The sequence below is a fragment of the Corvus kubaryi genome, unplaced genomic scaffold, assembly GCF_017639235.1.
Source record: "Corvus kubaryi isolate FWS band 111438036 unplaced genomic scaffold, C.kubaryi_AGA036_p1.0 137, whole genome shotgun sequence".
NCBI classification, from domain to species: domain Eukaryota; kingdom Metazoa; phylum Chordata; class Aves; order Passeriformes; family Corvidae; genus Corvus; species Corvus kubaryi.
This window is the reverse complement of record NW_024580671.1, coordinates 8513184-8538532: the sequence shown is the minus strand read 5'-3', so window position 1 is coordinate 8538532 and position 25349 is coordinate 8513184. Positions and strand designations below refer to the sequence as shown.

Here is a 25349-nt window from a genome sequence, read left to right as displayed (position 1 = left end):
TCTAATTATGCATTTAGGTTAATCAGAGAAATAATTGTGCATGTGTTTGATTTTCAGACATGTTCTTGCTCTTGACAGATTGAATCTGGATTTGTATGATAACGTGAATGGGGAGGAGAACTTCTTTGCATCCACATTTTAAAAAGTACTAGGAATTAGTACCCAGAGTTTAGAAATGGAAAAAGGAAATGACGCAGTAATAGTGAGCTGAACTTACACATAAACACATTGATCCAAAGATTGGGAGTAGACAAAAGGAGAGACATCCTGAAAATATAAAGTGACTTAAAAACTCCACCAGTTGTGAGAAAGACAGCATTCATCTTAGCTGTTCTTTAGTAGTTCTCAAAATGCTTTCCAACTGTGAAAAACATTCTTCTGTATGAATAAAATACAATAATTTTTCACATTTGGGTTAGCATAACAGAGACATTTTTTTTACCAAAACTCCCAGGATATTTTCTTGAAGGAATAACTCACCTTGCTTTGAGCACAGATTTACATAAATAGGTTTTCCCGTCTCACTGGTTTTAAGCTGCATCCATGTATGAAGGTATTTTTTACTCCGCTTGGCCATTACCTTCTGACCTTGTTTTGTGAGAAAAAGAGAGCTGTTGGCCACCTTCAGGAGCCCATCCTCGTGGCAATTCCACCTGACTGCCTGGGGGCAATCGACGATGATGCTGCGAGACGACAGAGCAGAGCGCGTAGAGATGCTCAGGCACTGGGCAGACTTCACGTGGAGGAGCCTGTCATCTGCCATCCACTGCCACTTCTGGTTCAGGCTGGTCATATTGCACTTTTCCATAATGACTCCTCTCTTTTCTGAAAGACACTGCTGTTTCTGGACATGGATAATCAGAAACCCTTCTGGGAAAGGAAAATTCCAGAAAAATACAATAGATCACACATTTACTTGACAAAAAGAAAATTTTCAATGATTTAAAATACATCAGCAGATAAATCTCTCTTCCCACTTTCTATGTGTTGCACTTTTCATGAAACTTCCCGTAAGTTGAACCAATTTAAAATAAACCCTCCAAACACAACACCCACATGATGCATGTGCTGGTAATGTAAATAATGAAAATGAAAAACCCCAGACTATTGTAGCAAGGTTATGTTGACCTTCATAGAATATAAAAATAAGAAAAACTTAAACTGGATATAAAAGAAATCCAAGAACTATTAACTTCAAACACCAGTTCCTCATTTCCCCTGCTTGAAAGCATACAGAGATCTACATGAGTTCTCAGTCTCTGTTTCAGTTTTACAACACAGACTTTAAAAATTATAATTTACTGCCTGCAGGTTGTTTTAGTAACATTCATAATGTTTCTGAGGGAAACATATAGGAGGATATTCACAAATCTATGTTTCTCAGTGGCTGTGTTACAGGAATGGAGGTTCTTTACTGATAGGAAGTACATGTTTTACTGGATTTATCCCAACATATCTAGCTGTTAGCTTTGTGACCATTCCAATTCACATAAGATCAGCTCTCTGTGTCACCACACTTAAAGATCAACACCAACTACTCAAATGAAGGAAACTACAATGCATTCATCAAAACCCCACGAAGTTACCAATGCAAAATGCGTACTTGTTACAGAACACAGAACTGGTTATTTCAAATGCAGCCTCCCTGCCATATCATGTTAATGTTGTTCTTGGTTTTTAATCTCAGTTACTCACATTTCCAGCCCCATTAGTTACAAAGTGCTAAACCAAATGTGTATTTATTTCCTTCAGTTGATGTTGTCATTCCCCTGTTTTTACAGACCTGGGTATTTTCTAACTAAGCATTACAGAAAGCTCCTGTCTCTTAAAGTTTCACAAAGTATGAATAAAAGATAGGAATCTCTCCTTTGAAACATTTGTCCCAAAAATTCAGCTCCTGGATTGTCTATCAGGAGATGTTCTTAAAAAAAGGAGATATATCTCCAGCATGAAGAAGGCAGTTTATTTTCCTTTGGAAAGGAATCTAAACAGAACGGGCTATGTTGGCCCTGCCCCTCATTCCTCTGGTATGAAGCCCAGAGAAGAGCTGACTCGGTTTTTGTAAGTCACTGGCTGTGCCAGAGGGCTCTGCTCAGTGGCAGAAAGGACAATACAGCAGAGGGGATGTGGGGAGAGACACTTACCTGAGAATGTCAAGGCAAGACAGGTAGAAACCAGGACGTGAAATAAAGAATCCATTTTCCCTCTAGCAACTCCCCATGCTTCTCTTAAAAAAACCCACCTCAGATAAGTGAAGCGAAGGCTAGGAAGGAAATGTGCCTTCACAGGGGGAAAAAGTCAGTGACGAGCACTTCCTTCTATTCAATTGTTTTGGGGGGTTTTACAGCACTTTGTCCTTTTACATGATTCTTCGGTTTACTAGTTCGTTTATTTTGGAAAAATACAAGCAAAAGAGAAGTTTTCAAACACCTGGGAAATTAAAAGAGATTATATTGAATCTCTTTAGACTAAAAGAAAGGGGATCATACTTCTGTGTAATTTGTTGCCTGTGAACTATTACAAATCTATAGGTCATCTGGATGGTGCTGACTAAGTATTATCCAGGGAACAAACACGTATTTTTTTGTAACTACACATAATCAAGAAAAACCTCAATATTGATATTTCTAACTCCACAAGTTCTAAAAGCCAAGTGGAGGGTGAGGAGGAACAGAAAGAGGAGGAGGCAAAACTCTGGCATCTGTACCAGATCTTACAGAAACTCCCCCAGAGGAATCAAGTGATGCTGGGTTTGCCTTCCCATCAGGTGGTGCACCTTGCTCCATGTCAGTGGGGGATTCCCTGTGTCCTCTGGATTGGTTCCCAAGTGGTCTGAAGCCATGGTGGAGGCTAACCAAATTGTGCTGGGCTGAGCCTGTGTATGGGGGTACAAGAGTTTGTGTGCATTAACTACTCTATGCAAGAACAGAGACTTCAGTTACTATTTTATAGTAAGAGTAATTTATTAGCAGTATGAAGCAAAGTCAACATCACTGCATTAAAAACTCATTATACCCTGTAAACAGACCTCCCAGTGCTGTAAGTCATAATGCCAACTTCGCATATCTCTTAAAAACAAACTTCCACTGAACAATAAAGGAAACAGTCATAGCAGCATTTTCTTTCTTGTATAACCTGTCATGGAAGAGTCCGTATCACTAAAGGCATCCATCTCTTACTGAAAGAGACAGAGCAACATATGCAAAAATTTCTGTATTAATAAAAGACAGACAAATAGTTAAAATCCTTACCATTTAATATATGCTACAAAGTTTCTTTTAAAAGTAGAATGACTTACACAATTTACAAATACACTGGATTCAGGTCTGTAGCAGAAGCATGTTCTAAGACGATCAACAGTATAGGGTAAATACATACACACTGAATAACAGACATTGTGCTCTGCAACTGCTCTGTAAGACCTACAGTAAATACACATTTAATAGTTAGTAGTATGAAGAACATATATTTCCATATAAAATATTAACTGCTTTTGAATAGTTTCAAAAACAAGATCTTTAATTTTTTTATTATCTCCTTTTTTTTTAATCCGTAGTTGAACACTTGCAATTTTAGCAGCAAGAATATTATGTGGCCAAGAAACAAGCTCACCACATAATCAGTAATAGCACTTTACAGTACAGTTGACAGTCCATTCACAAGACAGTTTGCAAACGTCAAAGCTTTTATACACTTGTTAAACATTTCTTCTGTAGAAGTCCCAATGTCCATCTGACTGCAGCAGTAGCATATACATACATTCCATATGGCAGATATTAGCATTACAGAATTAAACCATCTTTAGATACATACACAAAATCCATGTGTAGTTTCAGCACAGTACCTTCTTTAGAAATCATTTTTGGGAAGCTCACAATACATTCATATATGGTAAGGGTCCAGCAATCTCTGTACTTTTACCAAACCGTCCACAATCCTTTCAGAAGTTGGCCTCAAAGCCGTCTTTCCCACTGCAGTAAACTCCTTGAAGAAGCTGCTGGTAGGTAATGAAACAAATTACCTCAAGAGACTGACATTCGGTTTCACTCTCCTCGGCTTCACTGGACAGCTTCTGCAGAAAGTCTGCTTTCATACAGACTCAGTGCATGGTGCACAAATTCATACTGCTCGCTGGTCTGAACCATTCCACCCCTGGAAAGGAAACACACTGGACTGAAATCCTATTTCTTAAGATTGTAACACCCTCCAGCTCCCACCAGCCCCATGACCACCAGATAACACAAGCCCTTTCCTCAATTTTTGACTTGGAGTTTGCTTGAGTAAGTGGGGAATTTTTGTCACAGCAGAATTACTTTCTTCATGACTTATGCCATCCAGCACATGCCCAATATGAAGAATTCCCAGTTCCATCAGGGTAAGAATTAGAGAAGAAAACATCTGGTATCTACAATGTTAAAACCTACATTTCAAATTCAGTATATTCAAAGAGAATTTTGCTCAATCACTTGGGCAAGGAAGGCCAGATACATGGATGCAGCATTACCACTGATGGAGCAAGGAAGTAGACAGAATCTGGCCTTTCATTTTTGTCCTTTACTAAAAATGCAACCTTCTGTGACACACAGATGGCCTGTGCAGAGAACAGCTCTTCCTGTCCTCTTTCTAAAGCCTACAATGCATCCTGTCCGAACAGCCACAACGTACAAAATTTTACAGCATTGAATCATTTCACCACCAACAATGCAAAAGAGTTTAACCTAACCATAAAAAGAACTAGTTGCAGCCAGCTTGGATTAAATGCCTACATTTTATACATTCACCTGATAACAATCAATTTTTCAGGTCTAAGTATGAGGATCAAGTGCCACCTCTCCACTGCTGGTTGCAGTGTGGTAGGAAGGGGATGTCCTACAGGAGGTAGGTGTGGTAGGAGTGGTACCATTTAGCTCTGAAATTAAATTGAGCCTCTTTCTGTCAATATTGAGGTATTTGAAGTCTCTCTTCTCATGGAGCAAGGCCTCAAGTTTACTTAATTCCACTTCTATTATCTCATCTGCCAGGGTATTCAAAGCTATCTACTCTGCTTCTAGAAAATAGCACCTGGTTCATCCTCAGTGTGCCCTGGAGCAGCTAGTTATCTTTGGGATGATGAAAGACTAAATGGCCTTAGCGAGGAGGAAGACATTAAGATATGTACCACATTTGGCTTCAGTTAGATCTTCATTGAAACATTCAAATTTGTGAGGTATTTGGATCCAGAGCACTGTTGGAGCCAGATATCTTACAGGAGCAGGTCTGACGATCTCATAAGATCCCTAACAACATATATGGTACTGCTATACCAAGCTATTTGAAAAATGGTAAAATTGCCTCAACAAGTGCTGTCCTTTAGTATCAGAGAAAGTTATCTACAACCACAAGGTCCTTTCATTTTCTTCAATGCTATTGGATGGCTGAATGGCCATGGCAGGAAAATCATAATTGAAATAATACCTACTTTAAGCAAGTGACCAGCTGTCTGTGTTCCTCCAATGAGCTCAGGAAAATGTAGAACACCTTTGAGTGAGCTGCATGGCTATTATGATATGCTATTCCTAGGAACAAAATCACAGGTCCCATGCAGCCCAAAATGCAGCACTCTTAGCTTTGCCATCAAAGACATCCACAAATTCCTAACTCTTGGCTGCCTTTTGCCTTCAGCTGCTTTCCTCTGTGTTTGTCCCCTGCCTGGAGATGCAGCGAGATACGAGAGGTGATGGGAGGGCTTTGCTCTGTCCTCTGTGCTGCCTTGTCTCCTTCCTTCCTCCTCACTGCTGTGTCCTGCTCTGCCCACGCAACCCCTTCCCAACCAGCTTTCCTCCCTGTCTTCCTCATCAATATTCCCCCAAGATGTTCTCTAAGGGAGTGCACTTCCCAGGTTAGATCTGCTGTGTGGAAGGGGTGGAGGAAGGGAATGTATCCAGGGAGAAGGACTTGGCAGGAAGGGCAGGTTAAAACAATTTTGGCTGCACTAGGCTGTTTGTGGTGGTGATCCTCGCTCCTTCCTCTTCAGTGATGAAGCAACATACAAAATCCTCAAGAAAGCATGTGTAAGACTGGCGGGGCCTGAGCCTAGCACCACTGTGTCTGCCCTGTGTTAGCAAGCACAATTAAGAGGTTATGATGCTTCTGAACCTTGTATGGGCAAACAGTGCGTATTTCTGTCAGCTTAAGGGCATATGAGTCTTATTCAGAGGTTCAGACAACTTAGCTTTGTCAGTGCTATTATACATGGGATTTATTCAACCACAGTAACCACAGAATGCTTTGGGTTGGTAGGGATCTTAAAGACCACCTGGTTCCAAACCCCCTGCCATGGGAAGGGACACCCTTCCCCTAAGACCAGGTTGCTCAGAGCCCCATCCAACCTGGCTTTAAACACTTCTAGATACGGGGAAGCAAAGAATTTCTTGCTAATATCTAATCTGAATTTACTCTCTCTAAGTTTAAAATCATTATCTCTTGTCCTATTGCTACAGACCCTGGTAAAAAGGCTTTCTCTGTCTTTCTTATAAGCCCCCTTTTATACTGAAAGGCTGAAAAAACATGTCCCTGGATCCCTCTCTAGGCTGAACAGCCCTATCTCTGTCAGACTTCCTTCATAGGAGAGGTGTTCTGTCCCTTTGACCATTTTCATGGCCCTTCTCTGGATCCACTGTGGCAGGCCCATCCCTTTTGTGTCCTGGGGACCCCAGAGCTGGATGCAGCACTCCAGGTGGGGTTTCAAAAGAGCAGAGTAGAGAGGCAGAATCACCTCCCTGGACCTGCTGGCCATGCTGCTTTAGATGCAGCCCAAGATACAACTGGCTTTCTGGGCTGCAAGTGCACACTGCCAGCTCATGTCCAATTTTTCATCTACCAATATCCCAAGTCCTTCTTATCTTTGTTCTTATGCAAGGTTCACATTTAATAGCAGGGTATTATCTGTGACCCCAAGACATTGGTTTGTGGAAATGTCTGTGTGGAAGGGCGTTTCAGGAGGAAATTTGCTCATGGAGGGAGGTTTCCTCTCCCCTGTCCCTAGTGCCCAGAAGGGATGTAGCCACAGCTACAGCACCTCTGTGTGTGCAGCCTTCGTCTGTTTGCCAGTCCGCACTGCCAGCTACTCTGTGAGCTGCTGGGCTCTCTACCTCTTTGGGACTCTTTGCGTTGGTGCTTGGAAGGAACAGACCCTGGTATGCTGAGGGCTCAGGAACTGTGACCATTTTTGCTTGGGTAGCAGTGGGTGCATAAAGAGTCCTTTACCCTGCCCTCTGGCTTGCTCCTAGTGCAGCTGGATGCAGTCTGCTCCATAATGAATGTGATGCAGGGTTTGGGATTATTTTTTTTTAACCTGAGGCCATTAGTCAAAACACTTAAACAATGAATTGACGCACACTGGAAATGCTTTTCATCCTGTCTGAGGAGCCAAGAGCAGTTATCGGATGTCATTCCAAGAATGTGCCTTTAAGGTTAAGAATTTGCAAAGTTTCTCAATGTCACAGTAAGTCTTGAAGATGCCTCACATCAAACATTTCCTGTTTCTGTTGCAAAATATAAAAAATGAACTGGGAAAAAAAGTAAGTTGAGCAGACCTGTGGGTTTGTCTTCTTACAAATTCACACAGACCATGGCTGTACTTCCATCCTGGGTCAATATTTTGAGTGGATGGTCCATTTTCTTGTATTAGCTCAGAATTGATGATTACTGCCAGATCCATTCACCCCTTAACTTACACTGAACAGCTAAGAAGGAAGTGGTAGCCGAACATACCCTACCTAGGAACAGCTCTGTCCTGTCTCAATCCCTGTTGGAGCACTATTTAAAACTGTTTCCAGGGAGAGCTACACGGGCCATTAATTAAACTATTTTCCAGCGTAACTTTTTGCCACCATCTGCAATTTGTCTGGATGCTTGTTTGGTTTTATTGAATATGCTGGGTAATAGGAATGTTTTGGTAAGTCACTACAACACCACTTGTGAGTCCCTCAAGTCAGGTTTTTTTTTTTTTTCCTATTGCATTTTGGTAGAAATATGGTCATGGACTCATGTGATAAAAAGTCCACATGAGAGTGGACATCCCTCTGTGTGTTCATTCCATCAGTAACCTGTGTTTGTTTGTTTATTTGTTTTTTGAGGGCAATCTGATGCACAAATAAAAAACTGGAGCTCAGCTGCTGGCCAGTATAAATGAGGAAGACAGCCTCAGCACTTATTCTGCTCTGCTCTCGATTGTACCCCATTGCTGATGTTGGCCATGCTGGTAACTGCAGTGCAACACTGCAATGGCCACAGCCAGCTCTTGCAGCCAAGCCTAGCAGGCTTTAAGTTCATTTTGCCAGCTTCATGACACATGTAATGACCCTGTCTCACACACCACCTGCCAATGATCACCATGTCGGGACTGGGACATCAGGGGAGGTCAGTCTCATTGAGCTTTGTCCAGTGACACTTGGCCACTTTATGGACCCACTGTTGGGCTGGCAGTAGCTACTGTAGTCTTCGAGGCTGCTAAGCTTTGCCTTAGTAGTCTGACTACAAACTGACTGCCAGGTCAGTGAGATTCATTCTGCTGTATGGCCAGTTGGGAAAAAAAAAAAAAAAAAGAAAATCCAGGTTTTGGTTACTGAGTTTTATCCAGAAAAATGTCTTTAAAAATTAAAACAGAGACATACTCTTTGTCTCAGGCAATGCCTGAGAATATGAAGCACCTTAAGCAAGATCTCTGGGGTCTATTTACATAATCTGAAACTTGAAAAAATACAGAAATGTGCAAATCACAATATTTAACAATTCTTATAACAAGCTTTGTGTCATGGAAATTGCTGTTACGAATGTTATATTTGGGTCAGATTTCCATTCTCTTTCCAAGCTTATCTAGGATACTAACATGTAAAATAAAGTTCATTAGGTAGATCCACTCAATAAACTTGTGTTGTCAGTTATAATGCTGAAAATTTGGGTTGTTTTTTTATGTCTGAAATAGCAACATTAAAAGACACAGCTGAGACCAGAGTTTGCTTCCACTTCTCTATAATGGATTGTAAAAGCAGTAAGAAGAAGATTCTCTCATAATAGCAATACTAAAATGGGGGAGAACACTTCAAACCTTTTTCAATAAGACGAATAGATTATCAGAAAAGAGGGTTGGAAATTTGATAATTTAAAGCAGAGTAAGCGTTCTTCCCCAGGCTATTCTTTCTTATTTTGTTGCTGAGATTTTAGGTTGATAACTCCCCTTGGAGAATTTTACACTCCAAGTGGCTCATGTTGCCCTGTAAAGATAACATTACAATGTCTAGTGTGATGAAGCCATGTGGGAGGGGAAGGCAAAGGAGATGATCCATTAACATGGTCAACTATATGGATTCAGGTCCTTCTGCAATTCATGGTTTCAGTACATTTCAGAGCTCTTCACAACACAAAAAATTCTGTATTAACCCTTTGACCTAAGCTCTTTTTCAGCATTTGCACCCTTATGGATGTTTTTAATTTCAAGAAGACATGCATGTCAGAAGCAGTTAAGATACTTGCAAGGAGATTCCATGACCTGGTACCTAGAGCAGAAGAGGAGACTTCTCTATCCTTGGTGCAATCCTGTTTCTCCTAGCAGAGTAAGAAAGAAAAGTACAACCAAACCAACAGTTTTCATTGTGCACTATACCCATATCCTCCTTTAAAACACAAATCCCTCTTCAGCCACGGTTTCACAAAACAAAGCACTCTGCAACAATGCTGGCTTACACTGTTCCTGCTCCCAAGCTAGAATTCAATCAGGGAATTGATCTGACTTCAGAAAAGTCTGGAACAAATGCCTTGGTATTTTCTTAGGCTGGGTAAATTTGCCAACTCAATTCAAAAGGACCCCCAGCACAGCTGAGGAAACAGCAACAGCACCAGATTTGTCTTTTTCCAATGCTCAAAGAAACTACACACTGAGTGAGCCTGGATGTCTCTGTCAATCCAGGCTCAAAGAAAATCCTTTGTCTCCAGACTGCCTCACCTCTCTTGCATCCTAGCAGGATGATGCACACAGCAGAAAGTTCTAAGAGGGGAAAAGAGAAGTGACAAGTGCCCAGCAACCACAGGGTTGTCATTTCAGGGGAATTTCATTCAGTGGAAGTTTCACCCAGAAAACAATGATTCCTTAGTCAGGACCTCAATACAAATGTTACCTTGAATATTCAGTTAATGTGGTCATAAAAGTCAACAAAAGCAATGGCAGCCATTTCATGCAAAGTAACACTCGACTGCAAAAAATTTTTTCAGAATCATTACTGAATCATTACTGATCATTACTAAATCATTTTGGTAATGATTTCAGAATCACTGACTGATTTTCAGAATCACTGACTGATTCATGGTTCTTCTGGAACTCACCGATCCACTCGTAGCTGGCAGACAATGCTCAAAGCATCTACAACTCCCTCTTCCTTTAACTGCTGACAACCAATGGCTGTGGCAATAAAACATCCAGTTCTTCCTATACCAGCACTGAAAAGAAGGCAAAGTTTAATAGGGGAATGGAGTTCACAGATCAAAGAGTTACATGGAAAACACTAAATAGATATGAAAACACCAAAAATACGAAATATGGACTTGCTAGAACCCATAGCTCCTGGGTGCATGTCCAGCAAGGCTGACTTCTCAGCTCACTTTCTTAGAGCAAAATGAAGTGTGCACTGTTCCAGCAGTCCAGTTGTGGATAATTGCGAGGCTTACATTTTTCAGATTGCATACAAGTGTATGGAAAGAAAACCAAGCTTCATTAGCCCTACAAAGTCTGAGTATTCTCTGGTCCAGTCCAAACAAATGATAAAGATATGCACTGAAAAGGGGGAGAAGCCAACCTAAAGATAAAATTCAGTAGGGCTTTATGTTTAAAGCCATCAAAGTACACAAGGGTTCTGCTAACCATATCTCTAACCATGAAGGCAAAAAGGACCTAGACCCATGCTGATGAAGTTAACTCTCTCTCCTGTGATTCTGCAGGATGGAGAATGATTTGGTGCTATAGCTCTCCAGGTTTTCTTGATGCCTTCTGGAAAACAGCCATTTTGGCATTATTTTTATCCCCGAGGCCTCAACAATTTCGAGAATCTCTGCCCCATTCTGTTTCTTGCTTAAGTAATGTGGAATGCAGTGCAGCTCATGGCTGTTATGCTGAATGGCAGAAAAATTGGAGGAAAATAGTGAAAGCATGAAGTTGGGGTCCAGATCTTTATAGCTCTCACTCAGATAAAAAGGGAAGAAACTGTCTGAAAATGGAAAATGGAGTGTGAGATTTGTAGACCATAGTGTAGGAAATGTATAGATAGCTGAGTTGTGACTGAAGAACCATGAATTTTCATCACAAGTGGGATGATATCTTAATCACAATTGAGATGACATCTCTTCTTAATCATTAATAAATTCCTGCCCATGCTTACAGACCTTACTGTCATATCACTCATCTCAGAAAGACATTCCCTTCTTCTGAAGATCTTCATTACTGAAAATCCGTACTAGAAAAAGGGGAATCTCAATAGCCATCCATGGATTTGTGCATCGTTCAGGGAAACTACAATTCCTGATAAATACAGCTGCGTAAATTTTGGGAAAGTTGCTTATTCATCACATACCAGTTTTCAGAAATTACTGGTGGTTCAAATCTGTCTTCCATTTCTCTAAATCCCCTAAATATGGAACTGGAAAGAAGTTGTTCAAGACAAAAAGTTCTGATTTAATGTACTTCTAGGAAAAAAATAGAAGTATTATCCCAACTGTAAGAGATGTATCATCACAGTTGTGAGACAAACCAAGTAAGAAAACCTATAACTGATTTTATTTTTACCTTCTGTTTTATTTAATCTACTTCTTTCCACCAATATAACAAATCCAGTGCTACTTCCTACTATTTAAATTGCAACATGGGGTAATGAATCAATATAAAGCAATAAAATGGAATTAAATTAGAATTATTATTAGGACATTCTCTGGTGTATTATAATTTGTGTGAGTAAAACTCTGCTCTTGGGTACTGAATAACACTTTGCTCTTGAATATTGAACCAACTGCTTTTGTGAAAATGTTACAATTTGTAGTTCTGATGTGTTTTGGTCTCCAAATTTGTACCTGATGCTTGCTCTTCAAAACTGACTTGCTTTGCAATATTTTAACCAACTGGTCACTGGGCACTGCACTTGAATTAGGTATGTAAGCATGCAACAAGACAAAAAAGTAAGCAAATCATAAATAAGAAACAAAAAGAAAATAATTTTTCCAGCTGGTCTTTCAAGAGCAGAATTCATTAGCAGAAACAGAGAACAGTTCAGAAGCAATACGCTAGCAACAAGGGAATTCTCTCCATAACTCAAATCCTCAAATATGAATTAAAAGTCAATGAGCATGAAGAGGACCTGGGGAATTTTGCTCTTCCCCAAACACATTCTTTGTTTAGGAGGGCTATTTGATGCAATTTGCTGCGGCCTGGCTTTGGGCAGTCATTTAAGAGAAGGACTGGCTAATTACCTGCAGTGCACAATGACAGGCCCTCTGCCTGGTGATTCCACCCTGTCCTCTTCCACATCCAGCATGAGCTGTAGCAGAGGCTGAGCGCTGTCGGGGGTTTTGTGGTCCGGCCAGGATGTGTACCAGTAGTGCTTCACACTGTGGGACTGACTCCCTTGCTGAAGATAACATCAAGATTTTATATGAACAATTGTATTCTTTGTATTTCTTAAAATGTTGTGGCAGAAAGACAGTAAAAATGGCAAGAGAGATTAAACAATTTTTTATATTAGATTTGGAGGGTGTAACTGTGGATGGAACAGATGTGCTTCCAGACACACAATTGTAAGAAGGGTTTGTGCACCTTAACACTTGGCTGTTTTTCCAGTTGTGTAAGTTCGGTTTTGTCCATCTGACTACTGACTTTATGACTGTATTGTCAATTGGGAATTGCCAGAGGTCTGTGATATATCAGCAACAATATCTACAGAGAATAGCCTGATGTGGGCTTCTGAATTTCTAAATTATTATGTATTTCTACCTTTTAAGGTCATTGTCGTAAGGGTCTGATACTAAAATTACAAGAGTATTGAAGTTAAAGATGCAGAAGACCTGCCCTTCTAGATTAATAAGATATCCCAGTTTGTTCAGTTATTCTCTCCAACAGAGTCTGCTACCACTTACTTTAACAAGAAAAGAGGCTAAATATGGGCTAGGGTAATTTGTGTTGGATGATATGACTTCTGCTCACTTCTCAATGCTGGGGCTGAAACAAACAAATTTTCCCAACACATTATTTATTGTAATGCTTTGTCAGGAGTAGCAGGTTAATCTGATGAGAGTGTAATATGGGGAGTAACTCAGAAGAGGAGCATCTGTCTTATTTCGCACAACTAATGCTTAGTGAGAACCACGAAAGCATGAAGATTTCCTTACATAGTTATTGTAATTTTAGCTTCTCAGATAAGTTATATGTGCATTCAGCACACAACATGAGCAACGTATCTTTTTTTTAGAACAATGCTATGTTAGTTCTGTCATTAACTAAAATCCCTTTACTTTGTCTTGGCAATGCTAAAAGGGCCCCCAAACAAATGCAATTAACGAGACTGAAACTTGCACTCTTTTTTGAAGCCTTTTCTATTGTCAGAGTGATACAAAGTGGCAATACAATAAGTATTCCAGTACTTAGGTCTCAACCCTACCTTGCAGCTTCATAGCTCCTCCTGCAAAAATTTATGTGCTTTAAAAAAGCCAACCCTTTAACTTCATGTAACAATAAAGAAAATAGACCATTATGAATGATGTTTCTCAGATGCAGATTATTACCTTTATTGTAAGCTGACGGACAGTGTAGTTTTGGCATTCTTGCACACTGTTAACAAGGACTTCAACCTTCCCATAGATTCCTCTTTTTTCTGGCCAATAAAGCACACATTTCTGGAAAGCAAACATCAGTGTCACCAACAAATTGGATCCTGGAGCCATATTCATATCTAATTTTTACATGGAATGTATTTTTCTGCAAAATTCAGATGAATTCAAGTGAAATGTTTTTCATGTGAGAAGTATTCCTAAATAAGATTTTGCAGAGTTCTTACTGAATGACTTAGGCCTGGTTTTCAGGATCTGAGTTTTTACAATATAGATCTCTTTCACAGAACACTTTGCACAGCTGTTTTTGTTCTTAAAAGCTGAAGTTCAGTTATAGGAACTATTTTCCACATTCAAAATTAAAGGGTTTTTCTTCCTAGAAAATTCTAAAATTAAACTTTTGAGGTTTTGTCTTTCCAAATGGGACTTCCTTCTGAGCAAGAGATTCAGAATTTGTCCTCTGGTCACAAGACTTTTTATCCTATTTACTCTCCTGGGCCCTGATACAAGAAAGAATGTAAATGTGTCATTAGATCTTACTGAACTCAATTGGACTTAATGTGCATGTTACAGTATTTTGAAGAACCTGAGTTGTTTTACTATATAAGTTTCTGGAAATTAATGTTAAAAAATTCATCAGACTTGCTAGAGCTACGAAAAATTATATGCAGAATTCTCAATGATTCAGCAGTGTTACACTATTTCAGCAATTTATCTCACAAGCATCTACCAAAAAGGAGATGAAGAAATAGTATTTACAAGGCAAACCCATTTTATTTTTCCCCTGCAATAGTTTGCTTATCTTCAAGTCTTCAGTATTCACTTCAATTACAGTATCTCTATAGGCTACAGAAAACAAATATCTCTGTTGTATAAACTCTTCTCTAGAAATGGATGCTTATTCCCTTAAGAATGTAAGGTGTTCAAAAGCCACATTCTCTGAAATAATGCTGGCCAGTCCAACTCATTCATTTAATAAAAAGACACCCCAACATTTAAAGGAAACCTTCTGTTTTCATATCCAATACACAGGTACAAAACCCCAACCAACCAAATAAATAAAAAAAATAGAAAACCCCAAAACCCCAAGAGAACAATAATACTAATCCCAGAAAGACCTTGTTTGTATTTCCTCACAAACTCTTGCTGAAGCAACTGGTATACATGTAGATAGACAGTCACCTACATTATGCAGCAAAATGAAACAATCCCTTTAATAAAATTAATTGCCATAAAGCATAACTTCCAGTAAATACTGTTAAAAATGATCCAGAAAAACAATCAGTGAAATGCAAGGCTTTACCACCAGGTGTGATATTTAAGTTGCTACTCGATAACCCAACGGTGGATTGAACTCAATCACCTCAGTTGTATAAATACTTTTCTAAAAATAGATGCTCATTACCTTAATAATGTAAGGTGTGTGAAAGCCACATTTCCTGAAATAATGCTGGCCATTCTGACTGGTTTCGTTCAAATCCTGTCTTTTGCAGAATTACTCGAACATCCTAAATTTGCTGTCTCCCCGAAGAGATCAAGAATGGCAATAAAATACTCAGAAATTTGTATGAAAAAGAGTGTTCAGAAGTTCCACAGTCTACCCATGTGACACGTATAGTTACTATCATCTGCCAGATCTGCAGTTCATGCCCCTCCCTGGGAGTGTAGTTTTCAGGGCTAATTTGGGAAAAATAAAAGTCTAAATACACAATTGTGCCCTGACAATCAACAATAGTTGAGTAAACTCCTGAGACTTCTTGATAAATGAGAGCATGCAATGCTCACTACAAAGCCTTCAGGCACTCCAGAAGAGTGTTTTTCTTGACTCTTTCCCAGAACTAGAATTGGCAACTTGAGCTGGGTGGACAATGAAATGTGGCTGTTCATTAAAATAACTTTCATTTAACAGTCCATCTACATTTAGTGAGTTACAATGGATTATTTTTAACACTGTTGCTGTGCATCTTTTAAAAATACTGTTTGTTACTGCTTTAAAAATAGCCTTGAAAGTACAGGTGGGATAAGCTGATGCAAGCACTTCTAAGGAGTGGGGAATTAACATGTTTTTGAAAGTTAACTCAAAAAAGGGAAAAAGGTGGAGGTAAGAGGGATAAAGTTATCAGGTATACAGAAAGCAATATACGAAATCTCAGGACCATAATAAAAAAAGGTAATCTGCCTCAAGCTGTTACTTGGACATAAAAGAAAATTCTACTTGTCTCTGTTTTAAACCAGTTTAAAAGCCAGATACAGCGGATGAGGAGTCTGGTGTCCAGCCTCATGCGCAAGCAGTAAAAACTCATTGCACATAGTATTTATCAGAAACAACCAAACACGCCCCACCCCCCCAACTAAACATTCCCTGACAAACAGGAACTTTAGGAATTTTATACAAGGAACAGTCTCTCACATGACTTTTAATTGATTTCAGCCTTTGTCCTTCCCCCTGCAACACGGCTGCAGGCATAGGCTTCCTTCCATTCCCTCTCCTGTCTCCTGCCATGCCCTATCCCATGCCCACTGGGTGCCAAGCTTCACGGGACCGCTGCTGAGGTGGATCTCTGTAACTGAGTGGGATTTGGCCCTGCCTTGGTCCGGGGCTGGCACCTGTGATTTATCACAGCCAATGTTTTTAGCTTGCCAAAACTGTGCCTACTGCAGCCTGGTCCCCAGGTCTGCCGAATGGAGGAAGGCTGTCCCAGGTGACATGGTATTTACCGGCTTTACATTCTCTGGATTTGGACCCTGAACAAAAGCAGTTTAACAATTCTCAAATATTTGTGGAATTGCTTTACTACAACTCTGCTTCTGTGGTATTTCTCCATATAGCTATGCCTAAAAATTTACACATTAAAGGTCCCAATAATACAACAGTAAAGAATAATAACAGCAAAGCTTCAATTCCAGAATCCCCTTTTACTCCTGCCTTCTATTTACTGTCATTACTAACTTAAGCATGAGAGGTATAATTTAAGAGGGCTTGCAGGATTTGCCTTCATATACTGAAATCCTCAAAGCTAGCACCAAATCTTCCTAAGTTCTTCCAAAACCTATCTATGGTACCAATACTCAACTAATAAGTGATCTTCAAAGAGGCTTATGTGAAGTCTGTAAAAGGTAGGATTTCCAAATTCCAAAATCTACTTGGCTGTGCATATATAAGGGTGCCTATAGACGAACCGAGGGAAAAAATGTTACATGAAATATGACATGAGCTTTAAGCAGTGAGTTAGCAATATTGTCCTAGTAATTACTGACAACAAGATTTGCATTATCGAGTAATCTGATGCATCAGGCAGTATTAGTTCTCTCTTCTTGTGGAATGCTGTGCAAGATTCTTTACTTAAGCGTCCCAAAATATGTTTCCTATTGAACAGGTAACGTTGCTAGTAAGTTTCGAAGGCAGAATAAATGCATATTATTGATGTAGTACATAGCACAATGACAAAAATCAGCTGATACAACAGAAGTCTATAAACTCCTCTGTGGAATTATGTGTCCATAATGTTCTTACACCCCACATATTTATCTAAATTTCACTACTCAGTTGTTCTGACTAAACTCAGTAATATATGAAGATAATATGTGCCTAGTGTGTAAATCTTTGGAGGATTGCGTCCTAGAATATTAGTACAGAATTAGAATGGTCACCTTCAGTTAGTGATTTATCTCATTCTCTCAAAGTGGGATGGATCACCATTTGGAGGTGTCTAATGCTCTTCAGTGACCACGAAGGGTACCTAGATCACTAGATGAGATGTGTTTTTCCTCATGTTAACTCTAAAATTATGGCCTACATTTCCAAGTTTCTCACAAGTTATTCAGGCAGAAGCTTCTTTGCTGTGGACTCTCCTTGCACAGGTAGATTTTCAATTTTTTCAGACATTGTGTAGTTTTGAGGACAGGTTTTACAAATTCTGCATGTTTTCTTTGTACAGCTGAAATAAATACTTTGCTCTCTCTACTCTCATATCTTCACCCATCTTGCAAAAACTCACACTTACCACAGCAAGTCTTAACTATTTTTTCATCTGATATATGGAAGTAACCCTATAGAAACCTTTATTTATCGACATTTCACACAATTCCCATCACTAAATACAAATCTGTTACATCAATATCTTGAACTAGGACACTAATGTCCCAAATAATTATTCTTATGTAAAATAAATTAAGTTATTGCTGAGATTAAGGTTTTTCATGTGTCTCTCATGTGAGAGTTTCTACATTATACATTACTTCATACATTACAGTATATTATAGCTCAAATGGAGGCTGACTGGTGTTATACCAACTGAGGAATATGGCCTACACACGAGAGTCAGGTATGGAGGTTTATTTGTTCAGGGGTGAATGTGGATGAGTGAACAAATATGCTTTCAGATATGAAGGTATTTTTATGTCTGTATACTGCAGATTTACCTCCCTGAAAATGATGGAAATAAAGCAGACCCCAGAGAGGAAAAAATACCAAGTACTATTATGCTAAATAAGGTCTGCTTTTGCCTTCTCTATAGAGAGCAAATATTTTAACAGTGAAGATAATATGTTGAGCATGACCAATAAGAGTTTGCTTTCTTTTCAACAGCAAGCAAAGTTTCAGGAGGAACCTGCTGACGGTGGGAGAGCTCCTAAGGTTTCTAGACAGGACAGCTTGCACAAACACAGCCTCTCTATATAGCCTGGGAACGACTTGAGATTCCTCACCCTTTCTATTTGGAGGAAATTACCATTGCCAGGCACAACAATGCCGATAAACACCAGTGCCTAGAGCCTGCATAACTCAGGTAAACACAGAGCTTCCTGACACGATGAAAACCACTGGGCACTTCTTTCAAGTCATTCTTCTTACACAGTGTCAGATGTGAGTGTTTAAACAGTCAGCATTTCCTCAGTGAAATACTTACTCTTTTGGTTGATTAGCTGGGTCGATTGCTATGCTTTCATGATTAATTCTAAATGTGGGCTTCTGAACACCTCTTTGAACAGTCTAGTGCAAAATGGCATCTGGTTTGGGAATATGTCTTGGGACATTTTACAGGATCAACCTACTTTTCACACAGAGTTTCTTAAAAACCCCTGGATTTTAAAATGTACATGTTAGAAGTCTAAACTCATGCTGAGAAACAGTGAAGCAGCAGTCAAGGGCAGAAGAAAGAAGAATATATCTACTGAGTGCACATTTAAATGGAGCAGTGAGTTTGAGCCCTGGGAATGCACTCAGACTCTTGGTCCTTTCATCACTCAGACTAGAAACTTTGCCTGAATAAACTCTGTTGCTCTACCATCATGCATCTGAATTTGAATAGCAGGGGTGTGAGTGTAGCAGGGGAAATACAGCCCTGGTGCTTACATGGCAATGTACTGAGACTTGATTGAGGCACCTACCTGGAGTTGGGAATCGTTACTAAGTTTGGACCAAAGAAAAAAGTCCATCTCCTTTATTTCTGACTCTATCTTGTCCACAAGATAGTGTAAACCAGTGTAAAGAAGTGTAAACCACTTCTTTAACATTCAGTCTTCCAGAACAGGTTTTGTGTTGGCCTTCTGCATGGGAGAGTGATTTTTGTTCCAAATGTTCTGGCACTATCAAGGAAAGCCTGACAAAAATTTACAGGATTATTAAATAAAGCTATTGAAGATATAGTTTGGAATTGATGCAAAAGTCACGGAATGTGTAACAGGCAGTTAGTTGGCCATTAGCCACTAAAATGCAATTGTCAAGTCTAATTGATACTAAGGTAAAGAGTATTATTTCCATTCTGTCTTAAGTTCCTCTGTGGTGTTGACATCTGGGAGCCCAAGCTGTATTTCTGGGAGGGTCCAGAAGATTTGTAACATTGGGAATGGATTAAATCCCTGACATTACAGCAAAGTGCAAACTTCAGCCATGTCAGGAAACTGCTAATCATAACATTAACCATCTAGTCTTTATATACCAGAAAGTAAAAAGAAGTACAGAGGTGACCAACAGATAAATGAGGTGTTTCTTAAAAAGTTATGAACCCAACAGCACAGATCTGGAAAATGGAATTCCTTTTTGTCCTTTTTTATACTTATATACTTTTATATACTTATAATGGCTACGCAATTGCACTTGGTGTATTTGGCTACCCTCTCATTATTTTTCACATATCCTATTAACAGTTTATTTAAGAACCAGTTATCTGCTAGCCTCCTTCCATATCTTCTGAAGTTCCTTCTACAGCATGCAGCCATAGGAATAACTTCTCAGTTTGGCTAGTTGTCATACCTCATTTTTTTCTTTCAGCTTTGTGATCATAACAATGACAGGGCTGTCTTCTTGCCAAACCATCTGCCAGAAATCATTCACGGTATTAATCATGGGTCCCTGAGTTGCAATGAAAGCCTTCTCTTTACCTCCATATCCCTGGTTTAGAAACAGACACAAAAGCATTTACTTGAAATTCATGTGATCAATCAATATTGCAGGTGAATAAAAGAGCAGAAAGGGCAGAAAACTTAAACTGAAATTAAAAAAAACATTTGAACTGAAGTTATGACTAACAGTAGAGCAGATCAGAAATTTTTCAGTAGAACTGTTTTTTCTCTGGAAACTGATTTGATGAACTTAAATGGTCCTAAGAATACAACAATTCCTCTCAAATTTCCCTGCTTATTTGGTTTCTTTTAGCTAATTCCATTCTTCAAGTTATTGGGACTTTCCTCATCCAGTGGTACTTTAATCTATAATTTAAATTGCGGCAGGATTTACCCAATAGTTCATAGTCAACAAGCCACAGAAGAGAAAATAAGAACTGTAAAACCGTTGTCTACAAAGATTCATGACAGGAAAAAATTTTAAAATACATGATTTCTTGTGGAGTCAAAGACTCTGCTATACATGCTTTCTACGGTAGAAGTGCCTTTATGAGGCTTTATAGGAGGGACAACACATATAGGGAGTATAGGGAGTCCCAAAACACACGAGCGTGTAGGAGGTCAAAGGAAGGTCAGGCAAACAGTGGGGAAGCAGAAGAGAGGGAAAGACAAGAAGAAATGGGAAAAACAGGACACTGCATTCTTATTTTTTGGGTGAAAAGGAGAAGTTATGAGTTTGTGCAGCGACAGGGTGCCCAATAGTAATGCACGCGAGAGCCTAGCAATGTCTGAAGGGAATGAGTGAATGGGGAACAGCTGGAGATGGTGTGGGAGCCTATAGCCTTGGGTCTTCCTTTTGGGTGCCTTTCTCCCTGACAGCTGTTACTTGTTGCATGAACCAGTGGGATAATCCTCAGCTGGCACAAACTGTCCTCCTTCCACTCACCAATCTGCCTGGACATACTTTGTCCAAGACAGGTCTGTCAGGATCCCAGCAAGCCCAAGGATTTTGTATACATGAATGTGAAATTTCATTTCACTGCTGGGTTGCTGACAGTTCAACTGGTGTTAGCAGCAGGAGGAATCACCATATGTGGGTTTGAAGGGTGGTGGTATAGGGAAAAGGGATACCTCAGAGGACTCAACATATGGTCTGACTCATGGAAGAGTTGCTCTCCAAATAGAACCACTCTGCTTAGTTACATGGTGATGTCTTCGTAAGAAATGCTGAAAGTACAGGTTGCAAAGTGAGGCAGGTTAAGGGGCATGGTGCTGTGTACATACATATTAATGCACTGTTAATTAAAGAAGCAACATCATTGTATAGTTCTGGGGCCAAATTGCCATTGCACTATTACTTTTATTCCAGCTGAGGGTCTGGGTAGTAACTCTGAAGAAAACATTTAATTTTGCAGGTAGAGGACTACACTCCTAAAATCTGACTGAAGTAGTTTCTTTGTAGTCTATTTAGCATATACTCTGTCATGAGTTCAAGAACGCTTCTGTGTGTGGGTGTGTGTGTCTGTGATCAAGGACTATAACATACCTGACACTTAGAAATAATGCTTTCCAACAGGGTTCATGATGGTGAAGTCATTGTGTCATGTGACCAGTACAGGGAGTAAAATGTGAATGACTGTGTTGTGGGCACATGTGTATATTTAATATATCTGTCTATGTTCCTTTTCCCAAACCTGTTACAGTATTTATTTAATTACTTAACTATTGATTTCAGGACTATCAATTGGTATATTGAAAATACTGGTATTTGTCACTGTTGAAAGTAACCCTCTTTTCTTCGTTATAAAGCAGTAGGTCAATATGAAACAGTAAATACCAAAGAAAACAAACAGTAATGCACGTGCTTCTTAATGTTTTTATAAACTGTTTGATAATTTTTTTTTGTTACAACCATTTTTGTACATTCATGGTTGTGTAGCCTTTGTTACAAATGGCTCATGAAACTATTTCTATCACACATATGTAGACAGAAAGATTTGGAATTATCAATGAAGACTGGTAAGAATGAAATAAGTGGCAACTTGGCAAAGCCAGCTACTCACATGGCAAATAAAATATTTTCTCAAAAGTACATGAAGACTGTACATTTACTTACCCTAATGTAGTTAGCATTTATGTAGGTACTCAAGGAGTCAGATGGATTTTTTGGTTTCAAATACACTCTGCTTAGAGGATCTAAGAGCACAAGGAAGACGGAAATTAATAAGAAAACCCATAGTTAGAAGATTTCTAAAGAGAATCAAAGACTTTCTGAAGGATAAAACCTACTGTTATTTGGGGTTGTCAAGCAGTAAAGAATTATGCACCAAATTCTTCCCTCTGCAAAGGATCATGACATGTAACTAAGGCACCCCTGTGCTGCACAAGGCTGAGCTGTGCAGAACCATCTCAGTGAGCTGTGGGCACTGAAGCAACACTGTCAGGCCCAGGCAATGCTCAACAAGGTCGAGCCTGCCCATGCTGCCTATCGAGCTGATCTGCCTAGACTGTCTCTGAAACCTGTGTTGTACCATTGTACAATGGTTCATAATTACACCAAGTCCTTTGAACTTGACTTTGGTACTTTTGCCTGAAGCTGTAGTGTTCAGTGACTACACTGGACAGTTGGATTTAAATTAAGAAAAGATTCCTTTGCCTGGGATGAAATAAAATATGTGCGTTTGATACCAATTTAAGTTCACTGTAAGGGGCTGGACTAGGTAATCCATATTCTTCCCTTTCAGCCCTGTGTCCTCATCTGACCAATTTGTGACCATTCATGTGTACTGGACTGGAGACACAATGCCAAAATACAAGAACATTTTCCTTCACACTCTCCTTTCCTTCAGTCTTGGATGCTCTAGAATGGAATGGGGGCCAGTTCTGTTGAGTAAAGAGCTGGGGGTTATTAAATCCCTCCTGGAAAGGAAGGTTTTGCTTGTTCATTTGTGATGATGAGACACTCTCCCCCTCCCGCCCTCCCTACCCCCCATGTAATACCATTTTGGAATTAAAGCCAGTATATTCTCAAGTATACAATGTAACAGAAAGGGCGAAGCAGACAGGGAATGAGATGCCCAAGGGGGGCTGTCCATGGACACACTTTGACTTTCTTCACATTTTTTCTGAAAAAAATATACTACCATTAACAAAAATCATATAGAAATATTTCTATGCTGAAAAAAATCTTTTCTTCTGGCAATTGGCTTAAACAGTTATAATCAGTGGGGTTTTTTGACAGTATGCAGACACCTATTGGTTTGGAAATAGTCTCTGGGTAGCTCCTTTGCTGAGCGCAATCTAGGCAATGTGTTAAAAGATACATACATGGGCACTGAGCTGGAAAGAGGTAAGTAAACACTATTTAGTGTGTGGCCCTGGTGTTTACATATGAAATATATAACTGATATATATACCCATGCTGTAGCAAAACCTAGTATTTTCAGAGACGCTTTTGGATTTCTTTTGTGACTTTTCATCCTGTTCTTAAGAACATGATAAAACCTTGGCAAACCAAAGGAAGGGGAGGGATGATCCCAAACATGCTTTATGTCCTTTTCCCACTGGAGGTCACAGGAGCACCTTGAACAGGAGTGGAGCCTTTGTAGAACCCAGGATGATGTTTTGAAAGTATGTTTCTTAAAATATGCAAATGACTGCATGACTTCAAAGTCTTCACATGGAAGTCTTGTCTTCTGTTGTTAATAGCACTACATGAACCCTAATTAACTTGTGTTAAAATCTCTTTGTACTAGCTTTCCTAACTTTTTTCACTTAGAACTTTTTTTTCCCTTAACAATATGAGGACAGGAAACCTCTCATTCCTTTTCAGCACAGAGTGGTTATTAGCCATTTCCACAAATGCCTCAGGCTACGTGGCCTTGAAAAAACACCCGCTTCCTCTAGCTCACACAATACCTCTGATTCTGGTGTCGCTTGACCCCTACCTTAAAAAACCTCTTCCAAGCAGACTCAACATCCAGTTTTAATTACCATGTCTTGAGATAAATCGCTCTGTTACTAGGGAGCAGCTAAATCAGTTTCACAATTTCTGAGACCTCCTTCCAACTCCAATCAATGAAACAAACACTGCTTCCGAACAGGAATCTTTTATAAATTAACAGTCATGATCAGTTATGAAATAGGCAGGTGCTGTAAACTGAGCTCTGAGATGAGGAAAACCTGAGCAATGCTTAAGATCCAGAGCCACTAGGCAATCATCAGACACAAATGGAAGTCATTAGCTTCCTTCTGAATGACAAATACCTTGGAAGTAATAATCTTATCCTCAAGGATGCCAAAGTCTTAGAGTCCGAAGCTACAGCAGAAAGACAGATGCTGACTGCAAGGTTGAATTCATCAATGTCTGTAAAGCATCTGAAAATGCACCGGAGCTGCTAAGCACTTACAATTACTAATAAAATTTGTCTTCTATGGTTTTAGCTGAGGCAAAATTACTGCTGTTTTTTTCCATGTATCTAGGAAGTCTGGAATAGTTCTCTCAGTTGAGTAGAAGATGCTGCTTCTAATTCCATCTTTAACAAATTAATGTTGTCCTGAATTTATCACGTTGGAGGAATAGGAGGGTGTTAAAGGGACTGTAACTTGCCTCCATGAGAGTGCCTGGTGCAGGGAACAAGCAGGGTTATATAGTAGCAGTGCTGGACAACTTCCCACCATGCCATGGATACTGGAGGATCATTCACTCCATGAACTCCATTGGTGCTTTCATTAGGGAGCAGAACTGGAGCAAATATGACTGTTTGTAGTCAGGACTGGGGAGTGCAAGGGAGCTCAAAAATTTCAGCATCAAGAGAATGGTTTTCCAGCATCTGTTTATATGCTTTCATAATAAAGTGCTTTGTTCATACAATTTAACTTTCCCCTATAGTGGAATGTCAGAGCCAGTTTTAGCCCAAGCACTTCATGCAACAGATTGTGGACTTCTGGGTCTGACCCTCTAGGTGCTGTCTATCTTCATGTTAGTGTGAATCTGCTGTTCTGCCCAGGGTGTTTCGATGCAGACTTCTGACTGGAGGTTAGTCTTCAGAGGGAGATAGGGAGTGGTAAACTAATGGATGTGTTGCACATACAAAGATACCCACAGAATAGTGTTAAACCACTTGCTCCTTTGTAAGCAAAAGTCCATGTATACTCTGAAATAC

General features: G+C 39.6%; 2 protein-coding genes across 7 annotated transcripts in view; both read right to left on the bottom strand.

Moving 5' to 3' along the window:
- PTPRB (protein tyrosine phosphatase receptor type B) overlaps positions 1–2250 on the bottom strand; it is a 63580-nt gene extending 61330 nt beyond the window's left edge. For all 4 annotated transcript variants that reach the window (XR_006014376.1, XM_042017773.1, XM_042017772.1 and 1 more), the window contains exons 1-2: positions 2145–2250; positions 481–870 (exon numbers count right to left, since the gene is read on the bottom strand). Coding sequence is in view for 3 of the 4 variants with exons in the window: in XM_042017773.1 (XP_041873707.1) it covers positions 481–870; positions 2145–2199 (445 nt within the window). In the remaining variant the exon portion in view is untranslated. The remainder of the gene's footprint in view (positions 1–480; positions 871–2144) is intronic.
- Positions 2251–2942: 692 nt separating this feature from the next.
- PTPRR (protein tyrosine phosphatase receptor type R) overlaps positions 2943–25349 on the bottom strand; it is a 140914-nt gene continuing 118507 nt past the window's right edge. For 2 of the 3 annotated variants that reach the window (XM_042017768.1, XM_042017770.1), the window contains 6 exons: positions 22301–22380; positions 20096–20233; positions 13798–13908; positions 12490–12647; positions 10360–10473; positions 2943–4152 (listed from right to left, as the gene is read on the bottom strand). In XM_042017768.1, the coding sequence (XP_041873702.1) occupies positions 4059–4152; positions 10360–10473; positions 12490–12647; positions 13798–13908; positions 20096–20233; positions 22301–22380 (695 nt within the window). In that variant the 3' untranslated portion in view covers positions 2943–4058. The remainder of the gene's footprint in view (positions 4153–10359; positions 10474–12489; positions 12648–13797; positions 13909–20095; positions 20234–22300; positions 22381–25349) is intronic. The other variant, XM_042017769.1, reaches the window with a different exon arrangement.